Source organism: Bubalus kerabau, chromosome X (genome assembly GCF_029407905.1).
Source record: "Bubalus kerabau isolate K-KA32 ecotype Philippines breed swamp buffalo chromosome X, PCC_UOA_SB_1v2, whole genome shotgun sequence".
NCBI classification, from domain to species: domain Eukaryota; kingdom Metazoa; phylum Chordata; class Mammalia; order Artiodactyla; family Bovidae; genus Bubalus; species Bubalus kerabau.
Genome location: NC_073647.1, coordinates 65363843 through 65381958, shown reverse-complemented (window position 1 = coordinate 65381958; position 18116 = coordinate 65363843). Strand labels below are relative to the sequence as shown.

The window sequence follows — 18116 nt, the reverse complement described above, 5'->3', positions numbered from 1 at the left end:
AATTTTAGCTATTAAAAACAACAACCAAAAGTCACAAAATGCACAGGGCTTTAAGATAACAAAATGGATTGGAGGAGAAAAGGATGGAATATATACAAGAAATAATGTATTAGCAGAGAAATGATTTCTGGGTAGAAGACAATCTGACAAGTTTCTAGACTCTAGATTGACTGGGCTTATTTTTATGTAGTTTGAAGTCAGGAAAGAAAGAGAGAAAAAAACCACTTTGGAAGGGGGAAGGGGAAGTGATGGTTGTTGGGTGAGGGGAAAAGAAACCCTGAAGGTGGAAAACAAGTGCCCTACTTCAGGATTTGTTTCAGCCTCATGCTCAGGGGCCATCTATTTGCCTTCTGGTCAGCTAGCCAGGCTGACCTTACCCAAGCTGGCCACAAAAATCCCCATAATGCCAGCTTACAAGGCAAAGTTTCCAAGGTCTTCCATGACTCCTTTTTCCTTGAAAATAATAATAACTTTAAAAAATGTGTAGATTCTCTGTCAAGTTCTGGTCAAACACCTAGCTTCCCCTCCCCCCACCACGGGGGTCCCACCAGGCGATGTGGCTAATCCCTATGGAGTCATGAAGCCGCTAGCCTCCCACGGAGCCCTGCAACTAGAGAGCCCAATGATCTAGCCTGGATTCTTTTGCCTGGTCTGGACTTGTCCCCATAGACAGGCTAAAACAGTCTCTGCCATCGGGGGCTACAGGGCATTTCCCCACACCCTACAGTCAGCAAACCACGTTGTTTAAAAAAAAAAAAAAGTCTCAACACTTCTTCCCTTTAGCAAAGATTCTCTTTAGATATCCTTTAAATGTTGTATTTCTTGACTCCGTGTCTTGATTTCTAAAACCTAGTTATGTATTAAAAAGTGTAACTTTCTATTAACTAGCTCACTTGCCCAGCTGTAGTTATGAAATGTTATTTTCAGATTAATATTCAGAGAGATCTAGAAGAGTTTTACCAATCATACAGGAATTTTTAAACTGTGTTAAAAAGAGCAAGAGTTTGTGCGGTGGAGTTGTCAAGATTTGAATTCTTGGAAAATATAATTTGCTTGGTTTACATCATATTTGAATTAACACGAAAATTCGATCCAGAACAACCGAATCTCTTTTGGGGGAAGGCAGAAGCTGGTTTTCCCCGCACCCGTTCACAGAGAATTTTCTTTATTTAGCGAGACCGGGTTCCTCAGATAGACTGGCGATTACAGAACTCACTGAGGCTCGGAGGTTAAGGAATGTAAAGGGGTCAAACTCAGAAATTGAAACAGACACGAAATAAACAAAATCCACCAATATATAAAGAAAATAATAACAAAAGTGAAAGGCGTGGGTCAGAAATAGTGAGCTCCAGGTCTATGGGAAAAATTATTCCTTAAATCCTTCTAGAAGAGGTAGAACTTTTTCTTTCTTTTTTTCTTTTTCTTTCTTTCTTTCTTTTTTTTTTTTTTTTTTTGCTTAAAAAAGAAAGAAACCGGAAACAAACCCCCTACATCACGTTCAGTGCGAGGGTGCTCAACGTGGTCGATGAGCTAGGGGAAGTAAGCAGCTTTGGGACGTTTTCTAAAGTGTTCCTCGCAGTGCAAGAGCTTAGAATGCGGTTAGTTTTAGACACCGACTCCCTTTTCCCATAAACTCTTCAAGAGGTGTCTTACTTCTCCAAGTTAAAGCGCTTTTGTCAGATTCTTTAAAACCGTGTATTGGACCTCCTGCGCTTTCTGGGGAAACGGAGGCGAACAGCCTGAGCGCCCGGAAATGTTTTGCAAGGAAGGAGCGAATGAATGAAACCCGGCCAGAGAGCTGAAGACAGGGAAGGACGCAGGAACTTTCTCTGAGCTTTGCGAACGCGGCGAACTGCAAACTTAAGACCCGGGTTAACCAAAGCTTCAGAGACTCAGACTCTTTTAACTCCCAGCACCTGTGAACAGGTGCGGTTCCGACTGAGCAGCCCGGGCCTGGTACCAACTAGCCCAGGACTAGAAGAGATGTAATCCACCTCCAGGGGACTTCGCAGCGGTCCAGTCCACGCTGCGCTGCCTTCGGCTACTGGCCTCGAAGGCCAAGCTGCGGTAGCCCTGCGGCGCACTTGATGTTCTCTACCGGCCCCGCCCGCACCGGGGACTCGCCTAGGTCAGATCCTTAACCCAGTGGTAAGTTATTTCCTTATCTCGCTTGATGGGTCTTTGCAACAAATGGAGCAATAGAATCAGAGCAGAAAGAGAAGGCAGACAACTAGAAAAGTCTCAAGTGTTTCGTGGAGAGTTGAGGGCGCGGGCTGTTTGGACTGTGGTAGGGCTGTGGGGCCCAGACTGGGAGCGGCGCGGAGCGGGACCAGTTTTCCGGGGCTGGCAGCTGCCTCGAAAAAGTTTCCTGTGGAACACCCGCCGGCGGGGGCGGCGGGCGCAGCGGCGGACTTAGGAGGGGGTGGGAGGGGGCTGCAAGGCAGGGGACGGGCGCCGGGGACGGCTAGCAAACCGTTATAGTCCTTCAGCACCTCCCTCGGTCACTGGCCCCCTCGCCCGCCTCCCCGGCGCTGGGTTGCCCACCTGGCGACGTGACGCTGCACCAATCCCCTTCGAGCTGCTCCCCGGCCCCCCTCCCCTTGCACCGCCCCCCTCCCCACCCTGAAAGAGGCGCACCCTGCCCCGGGCAGACGCTGCGCTCTCGCCCGCGGAGCACCCTTCTCGCTCCGTGGTCTCCGGGACGGTCGCTTGGACTCTTCTCTCGCCTTAGCCAGACTCGCTTTCCCGCCTCTCAAACTCCAGCTTCCCTCCACTCCTCGCTCTTTTCCCTCCACTTTCCCCTCCTCTTTCTCCCACGCCGCCAACCCTGATTCCCCGTTCCTTTCCCCGGCCCTCTCGCTTCCCCTCTCTTCGTTGAACTTCTGTACGCTTCCACCTCGGACTCCCGCGAGGGTGCCTGACCTAGTCGCCCGCTCTGGTTCCCCTTCGAAGCCATGGCGGGACCTGGCGGTTGGAGGGACAAGGAAGTCACGGATCTAGGCCACTTGCCGGTGAGTAGAGGACGCCCGTCGACCCCCTCACCCCCAAGGGCTGTCTTCTCCGAGTTCTGAGCATCCAGGGAGCGGACCGATGTCCCGGAGCCTGGCTTGGCCAGAACTTCCAGGAGATCGCGAGTGCGGGAGGGAACCCCCAAGAATGGGCTTTGGGGAGGGCGCCCCTCTGGGCACCCGAGTCGCTCCAAACTCACAGAAAGGCGAAGGGCCAGGCTTAGAGGGGGGTGGTGGAGAGAGGTGGCAGTGGAATGGTGCGAGCCACAAACAGCGGGACCTTTTCCCAATGTGGCCTCTGGTCTAGTGGCGCTGGGGTTCTTGTCCTAGCGGGGGCCCAAGGAGAGCGACGACGCGTGGCTTCCTGAGAGCACTCCTATGTCACCTCGCTGCCCCGTCGTTTGCTGCTGCTTTTGCCAGAAGGGATGCCCACTCCCGGCTTGACCTTTCCTTCTAGGTGACAGCGGGCCAGAAAATCAAACCGTTGCCATCTCGCTTTCTAATAGCACTTTCCAAAACCTTATTCTGCCAGGGCACTAATTACGTTTTAGTATTGCGGGAGCTAAAGAACTCGACGGCTTGGGGAAGAAGTGAATTCTTCACACCCCAATTTGTGTTTAAATGGTATTGCGCTCAGTTGCTAATCACTTGCTAACTTTTTCTCGTGGTTTTCGTTTGTGGATTCCCCTATTCCCAAATTGCCCAGCTTTCCTCCGGAGTTGTAATTGATTGGTGAGCTATTATCACTGTCGTTATTAGTAGACTTAATTTTTTTTTTAGCAGCGCCGTTTTTTCATTGGCATCTGGTTTCTGGCAGATGTTGGATCCCACCCAAATCCGTTTTTCAAGTTCCTTTTTAGACTGGCATTTCACTCGCACCCTCTTGAATGTAAAGGGTCCCTGGACTCTCTGAAAGGGAATAAGCATGCACCCATGTTGGAAAGATGGCCAAGCAACTGTATAGTTCAGGGCAGTGGCCTGCTCGCTTTGGTAAAAGCTAAATATTAACCTCGAGGTTATAGAACTATTCAAAGTATCAGTGCCTTAATTGTATACATATTTACATTTAAATATTGTCTTATTGATGATGGCAGACTCCCCTTCCCCTCAAACACTGGACATTCTCCAAGCCTCACCTATACAATTTGACACTAAAACAATGTGGAGGAGGAGATAATGCACATGGGTAACATTTTAGCAAATTGTTCTCAGCCTTTTTTAAAGGAAGCCTCAATATAACCATGTGGAATTACAGATAATCAGCATTGTGGTTATTGATGCAGCTTCATAAAATAAACTCACAGAATTTTAAAAAGTATTCTCCCACTTGGTATATACATGAGATTTCTGGAATATGGAGGCCTCAATTGGTGGTTTCCTTTCTGAACAGCACTTTCATATTCTGACTAGATTTGCTCCCAAGTGTAAAACCAACGAATAAAATGTTAGTTACCCTCCTCCAACATCATCTGTGTATTGTGGGGGAAAGCGGGGAAAAAAAAAAAAGCAAATTAGGGTAAATAAGGAAACCACACATAGATAGGCAAGCTGAAATAAACTCTTTTGAAAACTGACTAAAGACAGGAATGGGAAAGACTTCCTGGAAATGACAGAGCAAGGAATCCCAAAAGCAAGGAGGAAAAGGAGAAGGGGTTTGATTGCCACAAAAAAAATGGGGGAAAATGGCTCAGACTAACTGACCCAGTCATGGCCTGGGAAATAAGAACTTGGTGAGAGCCAAGATAATAAAGGGAAAGGCTGCAGTTTAGTGAAATATTAGTTTTCTGGGTGTTGGTGGAGGGGAGAAAGATGAGGGTAGTTTTTAATGCAGGCGCAGGAAGAAGATACAAAACCTCAGGGCACTGATGTTTGGCTCATTTTACAGACTTTATGAAAATCTTATTAAGTCCTCAGCTTCTAACAGTTTCTAAATTTCTATTATATAGGAGCCATTTTTTATCATGGAGATCTTCACCATATGAGCAAATTATGCCTAAGTCTCCCTTTGAATATCCATCTAGGTCTAAACCCTAAGAAATCAAGTGGAAGAAGAGCACCCCTTTTAGAATTTCTTTTTTTTTTTAACATAAAATTTTTAGAGATGTGAAAAGTTCACTGTTGCTTTGGTCACTGAGGTATAGATTAGTGATTTCTTTGCATTTGACTTATGTCCTAAAGTTGGTGAAGAAATAAGAGTAAATAAAGAGGTCAAGAGATATCTAAGTTACCTGTTTGGAAATTTGCATTTTGGTGCAAAATAGACATGATAAAGCAAGCAAAGAAACCTGCGTATACTGAGATCCCTTGTGATTAATTATCCTCAATAGGATGTATATGAGGTAAAAAAAAAAGTTGGCATTTGTCAACACTAAGTATACCAACATGGCAAAAGCCAGATAATGAGAGGGGATTCAGACGTTAGAGTTTCATACTGAGCAAAAAAGAATAATGCAGAGTATAGAATATTTAAATACAGGTGTAGTTTAAAATTGATATTTTATGTCCGTTTCAGGGTTGGCCAGCTAAATGACCACAAGACAAGGACCTTTGAGAGAAGTCAGGCTGGCTGTGAAAATTGTGATTTAAAGAAAGTGGTAGAAGGTTATTTGACACTTTTGCTATTAGATATTTTTTAAAACCTAAAATAGTAAGCAACAATGAAAGCTGTGTAAACAGGGAGAGAGGAGGGGAACTGTACATTTTTTGCATAATTCCCTAAAGTTAAAGACATAAAATGAGAGAGTGAACATAATAATCAGAGAACGAGAGGTAGGTAAACTACATCGTCTTTGTTAATTAATAGGTTTCTATCATTTTTCCATTTTCGCTAACTATTGAATAAATATTTCCTACAGGTGAAAAACAGAAAAGGAAATACAGAGATTTGTGGTTTGTGCTTCCTTTTTTGAAAAAAGAATTGCAAAAGCCTTATGTTTTATATATATAAAACATTATATGTAGGTGTGTGTTTGTGTGTGTATATATATATATAATTTGTAATCTGTGTGTTTCACATTGCCTGCCAACAGCAATACCTGGGGATATATATATATATATATATGTATATGTATACATATATATAAAGTTTTTTCCTTAGTGTACATATGTCACTCCATCCTTGGAACTGGAAACTATTTCTTCATCTCCAAATCTGGCATGTCTTTTACTATGATAGTCCCTTTGCCTTCTGTGCCCAATATGGTAATGACATTCCTCACGACTGTGGCCTTGGTATTTGACACTGCCATGTGTAGTCCTAATCTATATTGGGGTCAGGATTAGACAGGCCTGGAGGACCGTAGTGGCAGAGGTGATCTGAAATAGTACATGATCCAAAAACCCATATTTGAATTATATTAGGTTTATATTTAAATATAAACTGCCAGCTCTCCCAGTCTTCCACCACCCTGGGTGGAAGACCAAGCCTACCTTCCACACTCAGTTATGAGAACCTTTCACTCTCTCAAATCCCTTAGCCTCCTATTTGGAATCAGTTTTACCTTCTAGTCCACAAGGATTGAAATATTCAGCACATCCTCCATTAGGTATTCTAGAGCATTGCCTCAACACAGCGTTGTACTTTAGCCAGTTTTCTCAGTCCCCTGCCCCAGTATCTAGAGCAGTAAGTTTTATGTTAGTGCACCAGAACAGTTCTCAAGAATGAGCTTGGAGCCCATCCACAGAAATGCTGTTTTCATATTTCCATGGTTGGGAATCTGTATTTTAAACAAGAATCCCCAGATGAGTCTCATGTTGGGAGAGTCTGTGCCGTCCACAGTTTGAGAAACACTGGTCTAGAGGAAGAGATTGTCCTTTTTAAATTTCCACGTGAACTGTGAAGCCCACTCGTCCAAATATCTCTGAAACTTACTGACACTTATTTTTTTATATCTGCCATCTTCAGTTCATCTATCCATAAACTATTTTCTTAAAGTCACTATTTCTAATATTTGAAACAAAAGAACAATAGCCTATGCTCTTCCTTCTAGGTACTTGCAATCTCTTTTCTTTCTTTAGCTAACTATTAGAATACGTTCTGTGTTTTTCTTTTACTGCCCTAAATCTAAAATGTATCGCTACCTATGTGGACCATTTATCACTTCCCCTTTGTCTTAATTTCTGCTGTATTTGGTTCTGTAGGTCTGTCTGCGTCTCTCCCATGACCAGCAAACACTGCCTCCTAGTGGTTCCTTTTCTTCCTGTTACCCTTAACCCCAGCCCTTAATACAAGTACCCATCAATGTGATCATTTTCTTACCTCTTCTTGAATTCAGAAGACAGAAATATCTCCCTAAAATTCTAGATTTCAGGGGGCAAACAGACTAGGACTTTTAAATTGCGGGAGTTTTTTAGACACGTAGAAAAATATAACAAAGTATAGAATATTTGCCCAACATTTTACAATTCAAAATGTTTTAAAAATTAGACTTTCAGTACTATCTTTTGAGGAAAACTTTCACAAATTAAGGCTTCTTGTTAACTATTTTTTAGCCAAATGGAACACCGAAGTATGTACTGAACCACCAAATATTCTCTAAATTAATGTAACAGTCATAAATATAAAGATCTTCCCTCTTCTGGTTTTCTTATCTGTAAATAGCAGGGCAGAGGAGAGGACCAAGTAATCATAAAGACCCTGCTAGTGAGAATCTTTCAATTTCACAGTCACCAAAAAAAAAAAAAAGTTGACTTCTCAGTACTTCCTCCCTTGGGAGCCTAGAATAAACTTTCTCTGACTATAATTCAGTGGAAAATTTGATATAAGAAATTGTGTAATGTTATCCTAGTCATTAGCATAGACCCCTCCTCTTTTTGCTCAGTTTGACAGTCATTTAGTTTTGAAGGATTAATGTGGAGACAGAAACAAAAAATCTTGTATAAAACTAATGAAAAAATACTTAGAATAAATGAATACTAGATTTAGCTTCCATTAAGAACAGAAGAAAAAGTTTTTAAAACCTTCTTTAAGTATGAGCATGAGGAGAATGAATTTAAGATGTTTCAGTCATTTGTGATCAGGAAGAAATTTCTAAACAATATGAATATAGATAAAATAAGGCCTCCAAGAATTGCACAGGCATTTTATTCTCCCGTTTGTTTCCTTAGTGTCTTTTTTGAGTAGATACTTGAGTTCAAGTATGAGTATAGTACTTACATTATTGAGGGCTAGAAAAGGAATTAAAGAAATTAAAGACTGTGTTCAAAGATTTGGAAATAAACATGTTTAGATAATGCAGTGATTCTCTGATATATGGTATCTTTTCTTTTTTTTAAGCTAAAATGCAGCCTCAACTATACAAAGAATGGTTTACCAATAAGAACCAGCTAACATAGTTGATTCTTTTGACCAATGACTAGACACTATTTCTCCAGAATTAATAATGTCTCATATAAATTCCACAAAGATCTCCTTTAAACAAATATGTTAAATTGATAAGCTCTTCAAGCCGAACCTTAGTAAATTCTTTGTTGGCTTTTTCCCATAATTTTTTCAATGAATTATAACAACAATGATATGGTTATTATCAAAACCCACTATACCTCTCTTTTTACTTTTATTATATTCTCAAAATTATAGTTTAAAAAACTTTGCATTTTCATTGGGAGTGTTTCCCAGAACTGTTTGCCTACAATGATATTGTGCATTTTGTGGCACTGATTTTAATGAGAATTTTAAGAAAGTAGCCTACTAGCAATTGTCATATCAGTGCATTGGAAGCATCTGGATTTTCAAATGTCAGAATCTGATTTTTTTCCAAAGAATTTTAGAGCTAGGAAGTCACCTAACACAGCACCTTTATTTTATATATGTTAAAACTGAGTCCCAGAGAGAGTAAGTAACTTACACAAAGTCATATAGTTAATTAAAGGCAGAACTGGGGCTAAACTTTCAGTCTCCTGACTCTGTCCAGGTGAATATTTGTTGATTAAAGTAATCCCAGAGCTGTGTCATTTTCCTATGACAGTTTTGCTAGATTACACAAATATCACACCAGTTTAAAGGAGTCTATAATTTCAGTCATATACATTGCATTTGCTCAATAGTTTTTCTGTTTAGCTCATATTTGTCACAATGATAAAAACATTTTCAAACAAGGTTACATGAAGTTTGTGTATATAAAATGTGCTTTCTATAAGGCATGTGAATTTCCAAGAATTTGCCAATGCTCCAGTTACTTTGTGTGTAAACTGGTATCTACTCATGTCTCATACATGTTTTGCCAAAATAGCATAATAAGCTGCTAGGATAAAAGTTTAAGTAGTGATAAAGTTCAAGAAACCATGTTTTGTGGTGAACAGGAAATTAATATCAATATTTTAAGGTAAGAAAATAATGTTTAAGGATGAATGTGGAAACCTCAGGAATCTGTTGATAAACGTGTTGTATTTTGTCTTCTATGATGTCACATTTAAGGTTAAGACACAGACTGTATCAACAGTGAATTTGTGCCATGAAAACATATTCAGCTGATGTAAAGATTAACTTAAAAACAAACAAAAGCAACTCTGTCTTTTTTTTAAATGATACTCTTTTATTGCCATGATCTTGCTTTTTTATTCATATTTAGAAGCAGTGTTCTTCTTAAGAAGTGTGTGTTTGTGTGTTTGTGTGTGTGTGTTAGTTGCCCAGTCATGTCCGTCTCTTTGCAACCCCATGGATTGTAGCCTGATAGGCTCCTATGTCCACAGGCAAAAATACTGGAGTGGGTTGCCATTTCCTTCTCCAAGGGATCTTCCCAACCCAGGGGTCCAACCCAGGTCTCCTGCATTGCAGATAGATTCTTTACTGACTGAGTCACCTGGGAAATTGCTATTATATAAATAAACAATTTAGACTTTATAGCCAATATCTACTTATCATTATATATCTACTCAATATTAGCATTACTGTATGGTAAACTTTCTGCCTTTCTGGTTAGCACTCAAAAGATGGATATGAAAAGAGTTTGTCATTGCAAGTAAATGAATTTCTTTCTACTTCTAATAGTATTTCTAATTAAATTATGAATATGCCTCACCTAGACATGATTGTACCAATTTCACAGTTTTATGATAATCAATTGTACAACTATTTAATGTTCACACAATTGCTTTTTAAAAAAAAATAGTACACTCAGTCCAGGGAGATTGTGATATCTGTATTCTTTTGGTAAATAACACTTAGATTCTTCCCATGGAAATTCTAAGGGAACAAGGCAGACTGAAAATAGCATTCTATACAGTTTAATGCTTAGCTGTTTTTCCAAGAAAATTCAGAAGTTTTATTGAATATTTTTGCAGGATCCAACCGGAATATTCTCACTGGATAAAACCATTGGCCTTGGTACTTATGGAAGAATCTATTTGGTAAGTGGAGTTACATTTTCTAATGTATTTACATGCATTTTCTAATGACAACAGTGATTGCAAGTCAAAACCCTACACTGCAAATCAAATAATGCCAAAGCATATTTCACTTTGAGAGAACAATCAAATTAAGATAGCTCAGTGACAACTGTGAGAATTATTATGAAAGAAATGGATTAGAAAGCTATAGTGAACCAACCAACAAAACCTAAGATCTAAACATTATTAGCAGAACGTTAATAAAATTGCCAAAGGAAAAGGGAACTAATTCAAATAATATGTACTCAAATAAAAATATCACTTGTTTTATATTGTATATCCATACCATTCTGGTTACTTGCATTCAACTTTTAAGCTGAATGTTGCAAAATTTCCATAGCATTCTATATCATCCTGTGTACATGAATGTGCATATGTATGTGATAGTTTACCAAATAATCTAACAAGAAAATCTATGCATTTGTTCAATGATTTTTATATACCACAAAGTATATGACAGACACTGTGATAGACTTTGGAGATAAACTGGTGAACAAAGCAGATAGTTCCTGCTCTTCTAGAGTTTATGGACTAGAAATGTATAAGTGATTAAATGTGTGTATGTGTGTGTCTGGGAGGGTTGGAGGAGGCAAATATATAAAAGTAAACACATAAATAATTATATAATTGCAATTGTAATATATCTCTGTAAGAAAATTCCTAGTGATATAAAAGTAAAGAATAAGGGGGCTTATTTTAGATTGAAGGGTCAGCCTCCCTGGGGAAATCACTGGTAAACTGACAGCAGGAGAACAAATATGAGATAACCAAGCAAAGGTATGATTGTAGAGGATGATGCTGATTCATTTGAGATAGAGCAGGAGCAGTGTAAAGGGTTCTATTGGAGATAACGGTGCTTTAGTGGCCCTAACATTTATCAGGTGCCCTTCCCCGACTCTCTAATATGGTGAATAGACATTTTCTCAATCCTGTATAATGATATGTACAAATGGAGGATTCATATTCCCTAGGCATATCCCTCAAATACCAAATCACTATCCCTGGACTGATCCTTACTATCAGCTGACCACAGGTCCTCTCCCTATGGGTTGTGTAGAAGTATCTTGAAATGGGTCCAGTGGAAGGGGCTTCCTTCTAATTCAGACAAAGGTGCCCTCGGCTTGCCAAGCATTGTACCCTTAGGGCTGCATCTGCCCAGGAGTTTCTTTTTAAAATTCATCTACCCAGGTAGGGTGGGGAGATCTTTAAAATTTGTACAAAGGTACCTATAGCAGAGACACTGAGTAGTAGAAATAGAATTGTGGAAGAGTCCTAAAAGTAGAAAGAAACTTGGTAAGTATAAGGAACAGAGAATGTCAATATTCATGGTAAAAGTTTTCTTAAGTCATTTTGACCTAACCTATTAACAGAAACAATAAGCTTTAGACAGTGATGTGATACAGATGCAAATGTATTGTTTATGTTATCCCAGTTGCATCCAGACTGAATAATTAGTTAACAATTGTGTGATCTAAGCAAATTTTGCCACCTTGTGCATAGATTCCTAAACCTTATGCATACAAGTTTCTCTTCTTTATGGCACATTTGTCATATCCATGGCTCTACACATGTTTTAATTCCTCAGGGGTGTGTATTTAAGTGTGTGTGTATTTGGGTACTTTCTTTCATTTGAAGGTATATAGCTCTCTTCACCATCAGATATTAGGAATAAAACCCTGTTTTATAAGGCAAAAAGCAAAGGTAAGGCTACAGAAAGATGATTTTTCATCAGCAGTCATCAGAATTGTGATGCCATAAGAAGAAGAAAAATCAAGAGGGTAAAAGGTGAGTTGTGCATAATAATTCTTTCTTTTAAACTAGGGCTTATTGAGGTATAGTTTACACTTGGAAAAATTCATCCTTGTAAGTGTACAATTTCATGAATTTGGACAAATATGTCCAATCATGTAACTACTACCATAATCAAGATTTTTCAATATCCATCTTAAATTACACAGTATACCTTCAAGTAATATTCTACCAGTTCCCTGTGTGGTATCCCAGCTTGTATACTATGCTTATGGTTGTTATACATTTTGTTCTTATATATGATATAAACCCATAGTACTACTACTCTGTTCCCTCTACTCAATACTACTACTTTTTATTTAGTCAGTTGTCTTTTAGAGCAATTTAAAAGGAAGAAAATTATATTTATACTCATTTGAGCTATTTCTGGTATCATCATCTATTTGGTTAAATCCAAGTTTCTGTGTATCATATCCTTAAGCCTGAAGAACTTCCTCTAACATTTCTTATAGTGCAGGGCTTCTGGTAATTAAGTCTCTGCCTTTGTGTGAAAAGTCTCTCCGTTTTGAAAAGATATTTACATTGGATATAGAATTTGGGGTTGACAGTTACTGTTTTTCCTTTCAGCACTTTAATAATAATACTCGATTGTCTTCTGGTTTGCATGGTTTCTGAAGTCTGCTGTCATTCTTATCTTTGTTCCTTTGTGTTTTTCTTCTGGCTGCCTTTAAAATTTTCTTCTTTGTTTTTCAGCGGTTTAAATATGAAATGTATAGGGGGTTTGTTTTTATTTTTGTTTTGTGTGCACATGCATGTGCTGCTGTGTGTGTGTGTATTTTGTGGGGGTATTTGCCACCTCAGGGGACTCTGAGTTTCTGGGATATGAGCTTTAGTTTTTCCTTGTGCTCTGTGCTTCAAAGATACTCACTCAGTGCTCTCGTGCCTCCCCCAGAGCTTTGTATATTGCTCATCCCTTCTTACTAGGGTCAGGAATATCCCCTGGAGAAGGGAATGGCAACCCACTCCAATATTCATGCCTGGAAAATCCCATGGATTTGCAAGCTACTGTCCATGGGGTCGCAATATATCAGAGATGACTGAGCGACTAAGCACCTAGTAGGGCAGGGAAGAGTTCTCTGTTTTCCTGATTCAACCCCTGTCTTAGGCAGATCCTGTGCCTCTAGGTCATAAGAGTGGGACCTTCTTACTTAACCTGCCCTTCTATTACTAGTAAGACACCTCTAAATGGCTTGGATCCAGGAATGATTCCTGTGCTTCCCCCAGAAGTAGAGGACTGAATATGTTTTTACATTTCCCCCAGCTATATCAGGTCTTCATCTGTACCCTGGAAGGAACAGCATTTGGTGCCCTTCCCCTAAAGCTTAGGGATTTTACTGAATGGGCGAGGGAGAGAGAAACTAGATATGGTTTCACATCTTTCCTACTGCAAGGGCTTCTCTCTACCAGGTCAGGACCATAAATATGTGGAGAAAAGCTTTTGACTGTGTTCTAAGAGTACTGCACTCTAATGCTAGCCCATACTTGGCATTTAGCAGTTCATTAAAAATCTTTAAAAAATTTTTTTATTTTGTATTGGAGCACAGTTGATCAACACTGTTGTGTTTCAGATGTACAACAAAATGATTCAGTTATACATGTATCTGTTCTTTTTCAAATTCTTTCCCATTTTGGTTGTTACATAATACTGAGCATAGTTCCCTGTGCTATACAGTAGGTCCTTGTTGTTTATCCATTTTAAATATAGCAGTGTGTACATGTCAATCTCAAATTCCCAATCTATCTCCCCCACCCTTTGTTGACCATTTATGATTTCCCCTTTGTAAATTATCTTAACTTAGTTAATATCTCATTGCTCTGAAAAGCAATGTTTATGAAGCTATCTAGCAGCACAGAACTATGTTTATGGTGTTACATATTGCATATTATTTTTATATTCTGATTACAGTTATGTTAAAAATTTACACATTAAAAATAGTGAATTAAATGTTATTAATAGAGTAGTGAGATAGTGGATGTACTTTTATATATTTTAAATTGTATATTTCTAATGATTGTAATGTTATTTGTTCTTTACCTAAATAATATATATGTGCATATGTATATATATGTGAATATATATATGTATATAAAATGATGTATAAATACCTTGTACAACAAAATGGAAGCATGATAACATTCAAAATTAATGTCAGAGTGACTCATAGAGTCCTTTGCTTTTTCAGCTCTGCCAACCACATCCCCTGCTGGTGTTTGTTTTGGTTAAAGTCTCTCCAATGTCTTCCAGCTTGTTTCCAAGGCCTTGTTCTCTGGCAGGTTTCCAGCTGTCTGCTGAGGTCTGTGCATGTTGAAATGAAGGCTGAGTTGCACACTCCACATTGTAACCCTTTTCCTTTCCTTCTTTTTCTTCTAATTAAATACCTGTCTTTCTACCCTCTCCTGCTGCCTGCCAGTATAAACCTCACTTAAAATCGTGGGTTTTACTTTTCTCTCTTTTTAGGAGAAAGTGAAGTTCTTTTTACTCCACTAGAGTTATAAAATGCAGTTTCCTTTTCACCTTTAGATTCTGGTCTCATAGCTGAAGAATTGTCATTCAAATTGGAAGAATACTTAGAATTTGCCCATGTGAGACCATATAAACAAAAAGAAATTATTTTGAAACATTTTTTAATGGTACTGTTAAAAACTAAACAGTTTCCCAAAGATCAATATACCCAGAGAGACTGTAGTTATTCTATGGAATATGGAATATTAAGAGAGAGACCACGACCTTTTAGGATAGCTCAGTGGGTGGCAACCTGACCCTCCCGTTAACTGACACAATACTTGTAGATTGACTTTTCTGGGCCTATTTCCTCAAGTATAAAATAAATCTATTTGACTAGATAATCTCCAGGGTTTTTTTTTTTTTTTTTTTTTTTTTTTTTGGCTCTTCAACAATACACCTAGCACAGTGCCTGGAACTCAATAAAATGAAAACTTATTCTTAGAGTTATGAGCATAGTAAAAACTGTCCTATAGTTCTTTCACCACCTTGCAAAATAGAAGCTGATTATTGGCTATTAGGTGGAGAAGTTACTCATTGCACCAAATAAAATGTGTTTCTATTCTTTCCTCCACTTACTACCTGATAGCAAGACCTAATATTTAGCTCAGTAACTACTATGATATCCAATGCAAAGGTAAAATTGTGTTCAGTCAGTTCAGTCGCTCAGTCGTGTCCGACTCTTTGCGACCCCATGGGCTGCAGCACACCAGGCCTCCCTGTCCATCACCAACTCCCAGAGCTTACTCAAACTCATATCCATCGAGTTGGTCATGCCATCCAACATCTCATCCTCTGTCATCCCTTTCTCCTCCCACCTTCAACTTTCCCAGCATCAGGGTCTTTTCCAATGAGTCAGTTATTCGCATCAGGTGGCCAAAGAATTGGAGTTTCAGCTTCAGCATCAGTCCTTCCAATGAATATTCAGGACTGATTTCCTTTAGGATTGACTGGTTGGATCTCCGCAGTCCAAGGGACTCTCAAGAGTCTTCTCCAACACCACAGTTCAAAAGCATCAATTCTTCAGTGCTCAGCTTTTGTTATAGTCCAACTCTCACATCCATACATGACCACTGGAAAAACCATAGCTTTGACTAGACGGACCTTTGTTGGCAAAGTAATGTCTCTGCTTTTTAATATGCTGTGTAGGTTGGTCATAACTTTTCTTCCAAGGAGCAAGCATCTTTTAATTTCATGGCTGCCATCACCATCTGCAATGATTTTGAAGCACCCCCAAAATGAAGTCTGTCACTGTTTCCATTGTTTCCCCATCTATTTGCCATGAAGTGATGGGACCAGATGCTGTGTTCTTCGTTTCTTGAATGTTGAGTTTTAAGCCAGCTTTTCACTCTCTTCTTTCACTTTCATCAAGAGGCTCTTTAGTTCTGCGTTACTGTTACCTAACAGCATTTTGTTACACAGAATACTATTGGGGTAAGACAATGAACTGAATCGCCAGAGTGAACCAGTTTACCTTGATCTTCATGAAGTCTTGATTATACTTCTGACCTTAATCATCTGTTCCCACGTTGCCATTTGCAGTTGATGAGGGCAGGAAAAGGAGTGGGAAAAGATTCAAGGTAGTTATTTCAGGCAAAGGAATAATTCACCTGAGACAGGGTGAAACTTTACAATTGGTTCTAGAGCTTAATTTTCACTTGTGCCTGATGCCTAGTTGGAACTCAGTTACTGTTGGTGGAAGGAATAGACTGTGTCAAATATCTTATTGTTCTAAAACTTAAAAACATAATGGGCATAAGTAAGCATCCGTCCTTGAGAGATCTTACAGCAGTCACCTGTCCCTTGATACTCAGTGGATTAAGTCAGATATGAAAGGTGTGAGAGGAATTACAATGATGAGCGAATTCCCAAATTGCTTGCAATCTGGAAGTGCACTGTTGAATATGGCAATTTCTTTTTAAAACACTGTCCAAGGCATCCCTGTTAAATTAGATTTTTTAAAATCACTGCTTGACACAATGCTTTTACTCGGAAATCTCACCAGACAGATAATATTTAGGTTTACTAGTTACATTTTCTGGATTTGAAGTTGGGACAGGGAGTGGGAACAGAAAGGCAGGAAAGAAATGTCCTCAAAGTGGATGACATACAATTTATCATATTTTAAATTAAGTTTCAGAAACATGGTGCTGACATTTGGGTTGCCTAGCCACTAGACCTATTGGATAGGGGTTTGAGTATTTTTCCTTTTAGGCTGAAATTATACTGTTTATTTGCCTACCAAATGTCTAGCACTGTGAATGCTTTCTTTTTAGGTAGGAAAGTTTTCTCACATCCTTGCCATTTTGCAAATATAGCTCAATTAAGTCAGCCAACAAATATTGCTTGAGCGGCTGTAAAGTGCATAACACTGTGCATTTCATTATACATTGCAAGGCTCACAAGCAGAAACTGAAGCTGCAGCTGAGTTGAGGCCACAGGCTTACTAGACTGTTGTGCCTTCCTGGTGCAGTATCTTAAATCCAGAGCCTTCTCTTTGTTCCTCCTCCTTCCCATGACATCGCCCCCTGGTGATTATATGCCTCAAAAGTAGGGATTGGTCTTTAAGGCTTCTCTGGCATAGGAAACATAAATTTATCCATTAAATAAATACATTGTTTTGAATGTTTAATTTTCCATAATACAATTAAAAATATTTATCGAATGTTCACTGTGTCCCAAGCACTGTGTTAGGTACTAGGTGCTGGTTAGAATTATCAGAAGACATTTGGTGGGGAGGGATGGTCATTTTTATTGATTTAGTTTTAGTGGACCTAAAGAAGGAGGTTATTTTCCCTATGATTGTAGCTCTATATTAAGGAGGGAGTCATGAAATAAAGTAAGGAAAGGGAGTACAAGGGTGAAAGTGGGCAAAAAGAGAAAGAAAATAGGGATCTCGTTTTTTTTTTTTTTTTTCCTGGATGTGGAAAGTCTAATGAGCCATCTAACTCAGACTCTGGGACTAAGTTTTTCCTCTATAAGAGAACTGAGGTTGAATATTTGCAATGAGGGTGAATGAACCAGCATACACTAAATAAATTGAGACTCAGGGGACCAAATTAGTGGAAAGTGCTGAGGCCTAAAGGCCTTGGAGAACATGGAGTATTTCTGTGTTGGCCATGACATCTCTCCAACTGTGGAATATAACTCAGTCTCTGAGTTTTAGGCTTGTCTTTTTTCCTTTTGTGTTATACCTAAGTTTACTCCTGCCTCCTGATAAAATTTGAGGGAGGAAAAAGCAATAGCATGAAAGGTGATAATTGTGAATCTAAGTGACTTTAAACAAGGCTATAAAATATGTACAATAATGGTTCTGTGTTTTTTTAAAATAAATAAAACTAAAACATACAAGTGTAAAAAAAAATAAAAATAAAAAATAAAAGTCATATGTAGAGCCCTAAAGAGACCAC

At 39.1% G+C, this 18116-nt stretch overlaps 1 protein-coding gene across 3 annotated transcripts in view; it reads left to right on the top strand.

Moving 5' to 3' along the window:
- Positions 1-1462: 1462 nt before the first annotated feature.
- Positions 1463-18116, top strand: part of NRK (Nik related kinase) — a 128506-nt gene continuing 111852 nt past the window's right edge. For 2 of the 3 annotated variants that reach the window (XM_055562908.1, XM_055562912.1), the window contains exons 1-2: positions 2642-3011; positions 10290-10355. In XM_055562908.1, coding sequence (XP_055418883.1) covers positions 2955-3011; positions 10290-10355 — 123 coding nt within the window. In that variant the 5' untranslated portion in view covers positions 2642-2954. Of the gene's footprint in view, positions 2149-2641; positions 3012-10289; positions 10356-18116 lie in introns of those variants that run through there. The other variant, XM_055562909.1, reaches the window with a different exon arrangement.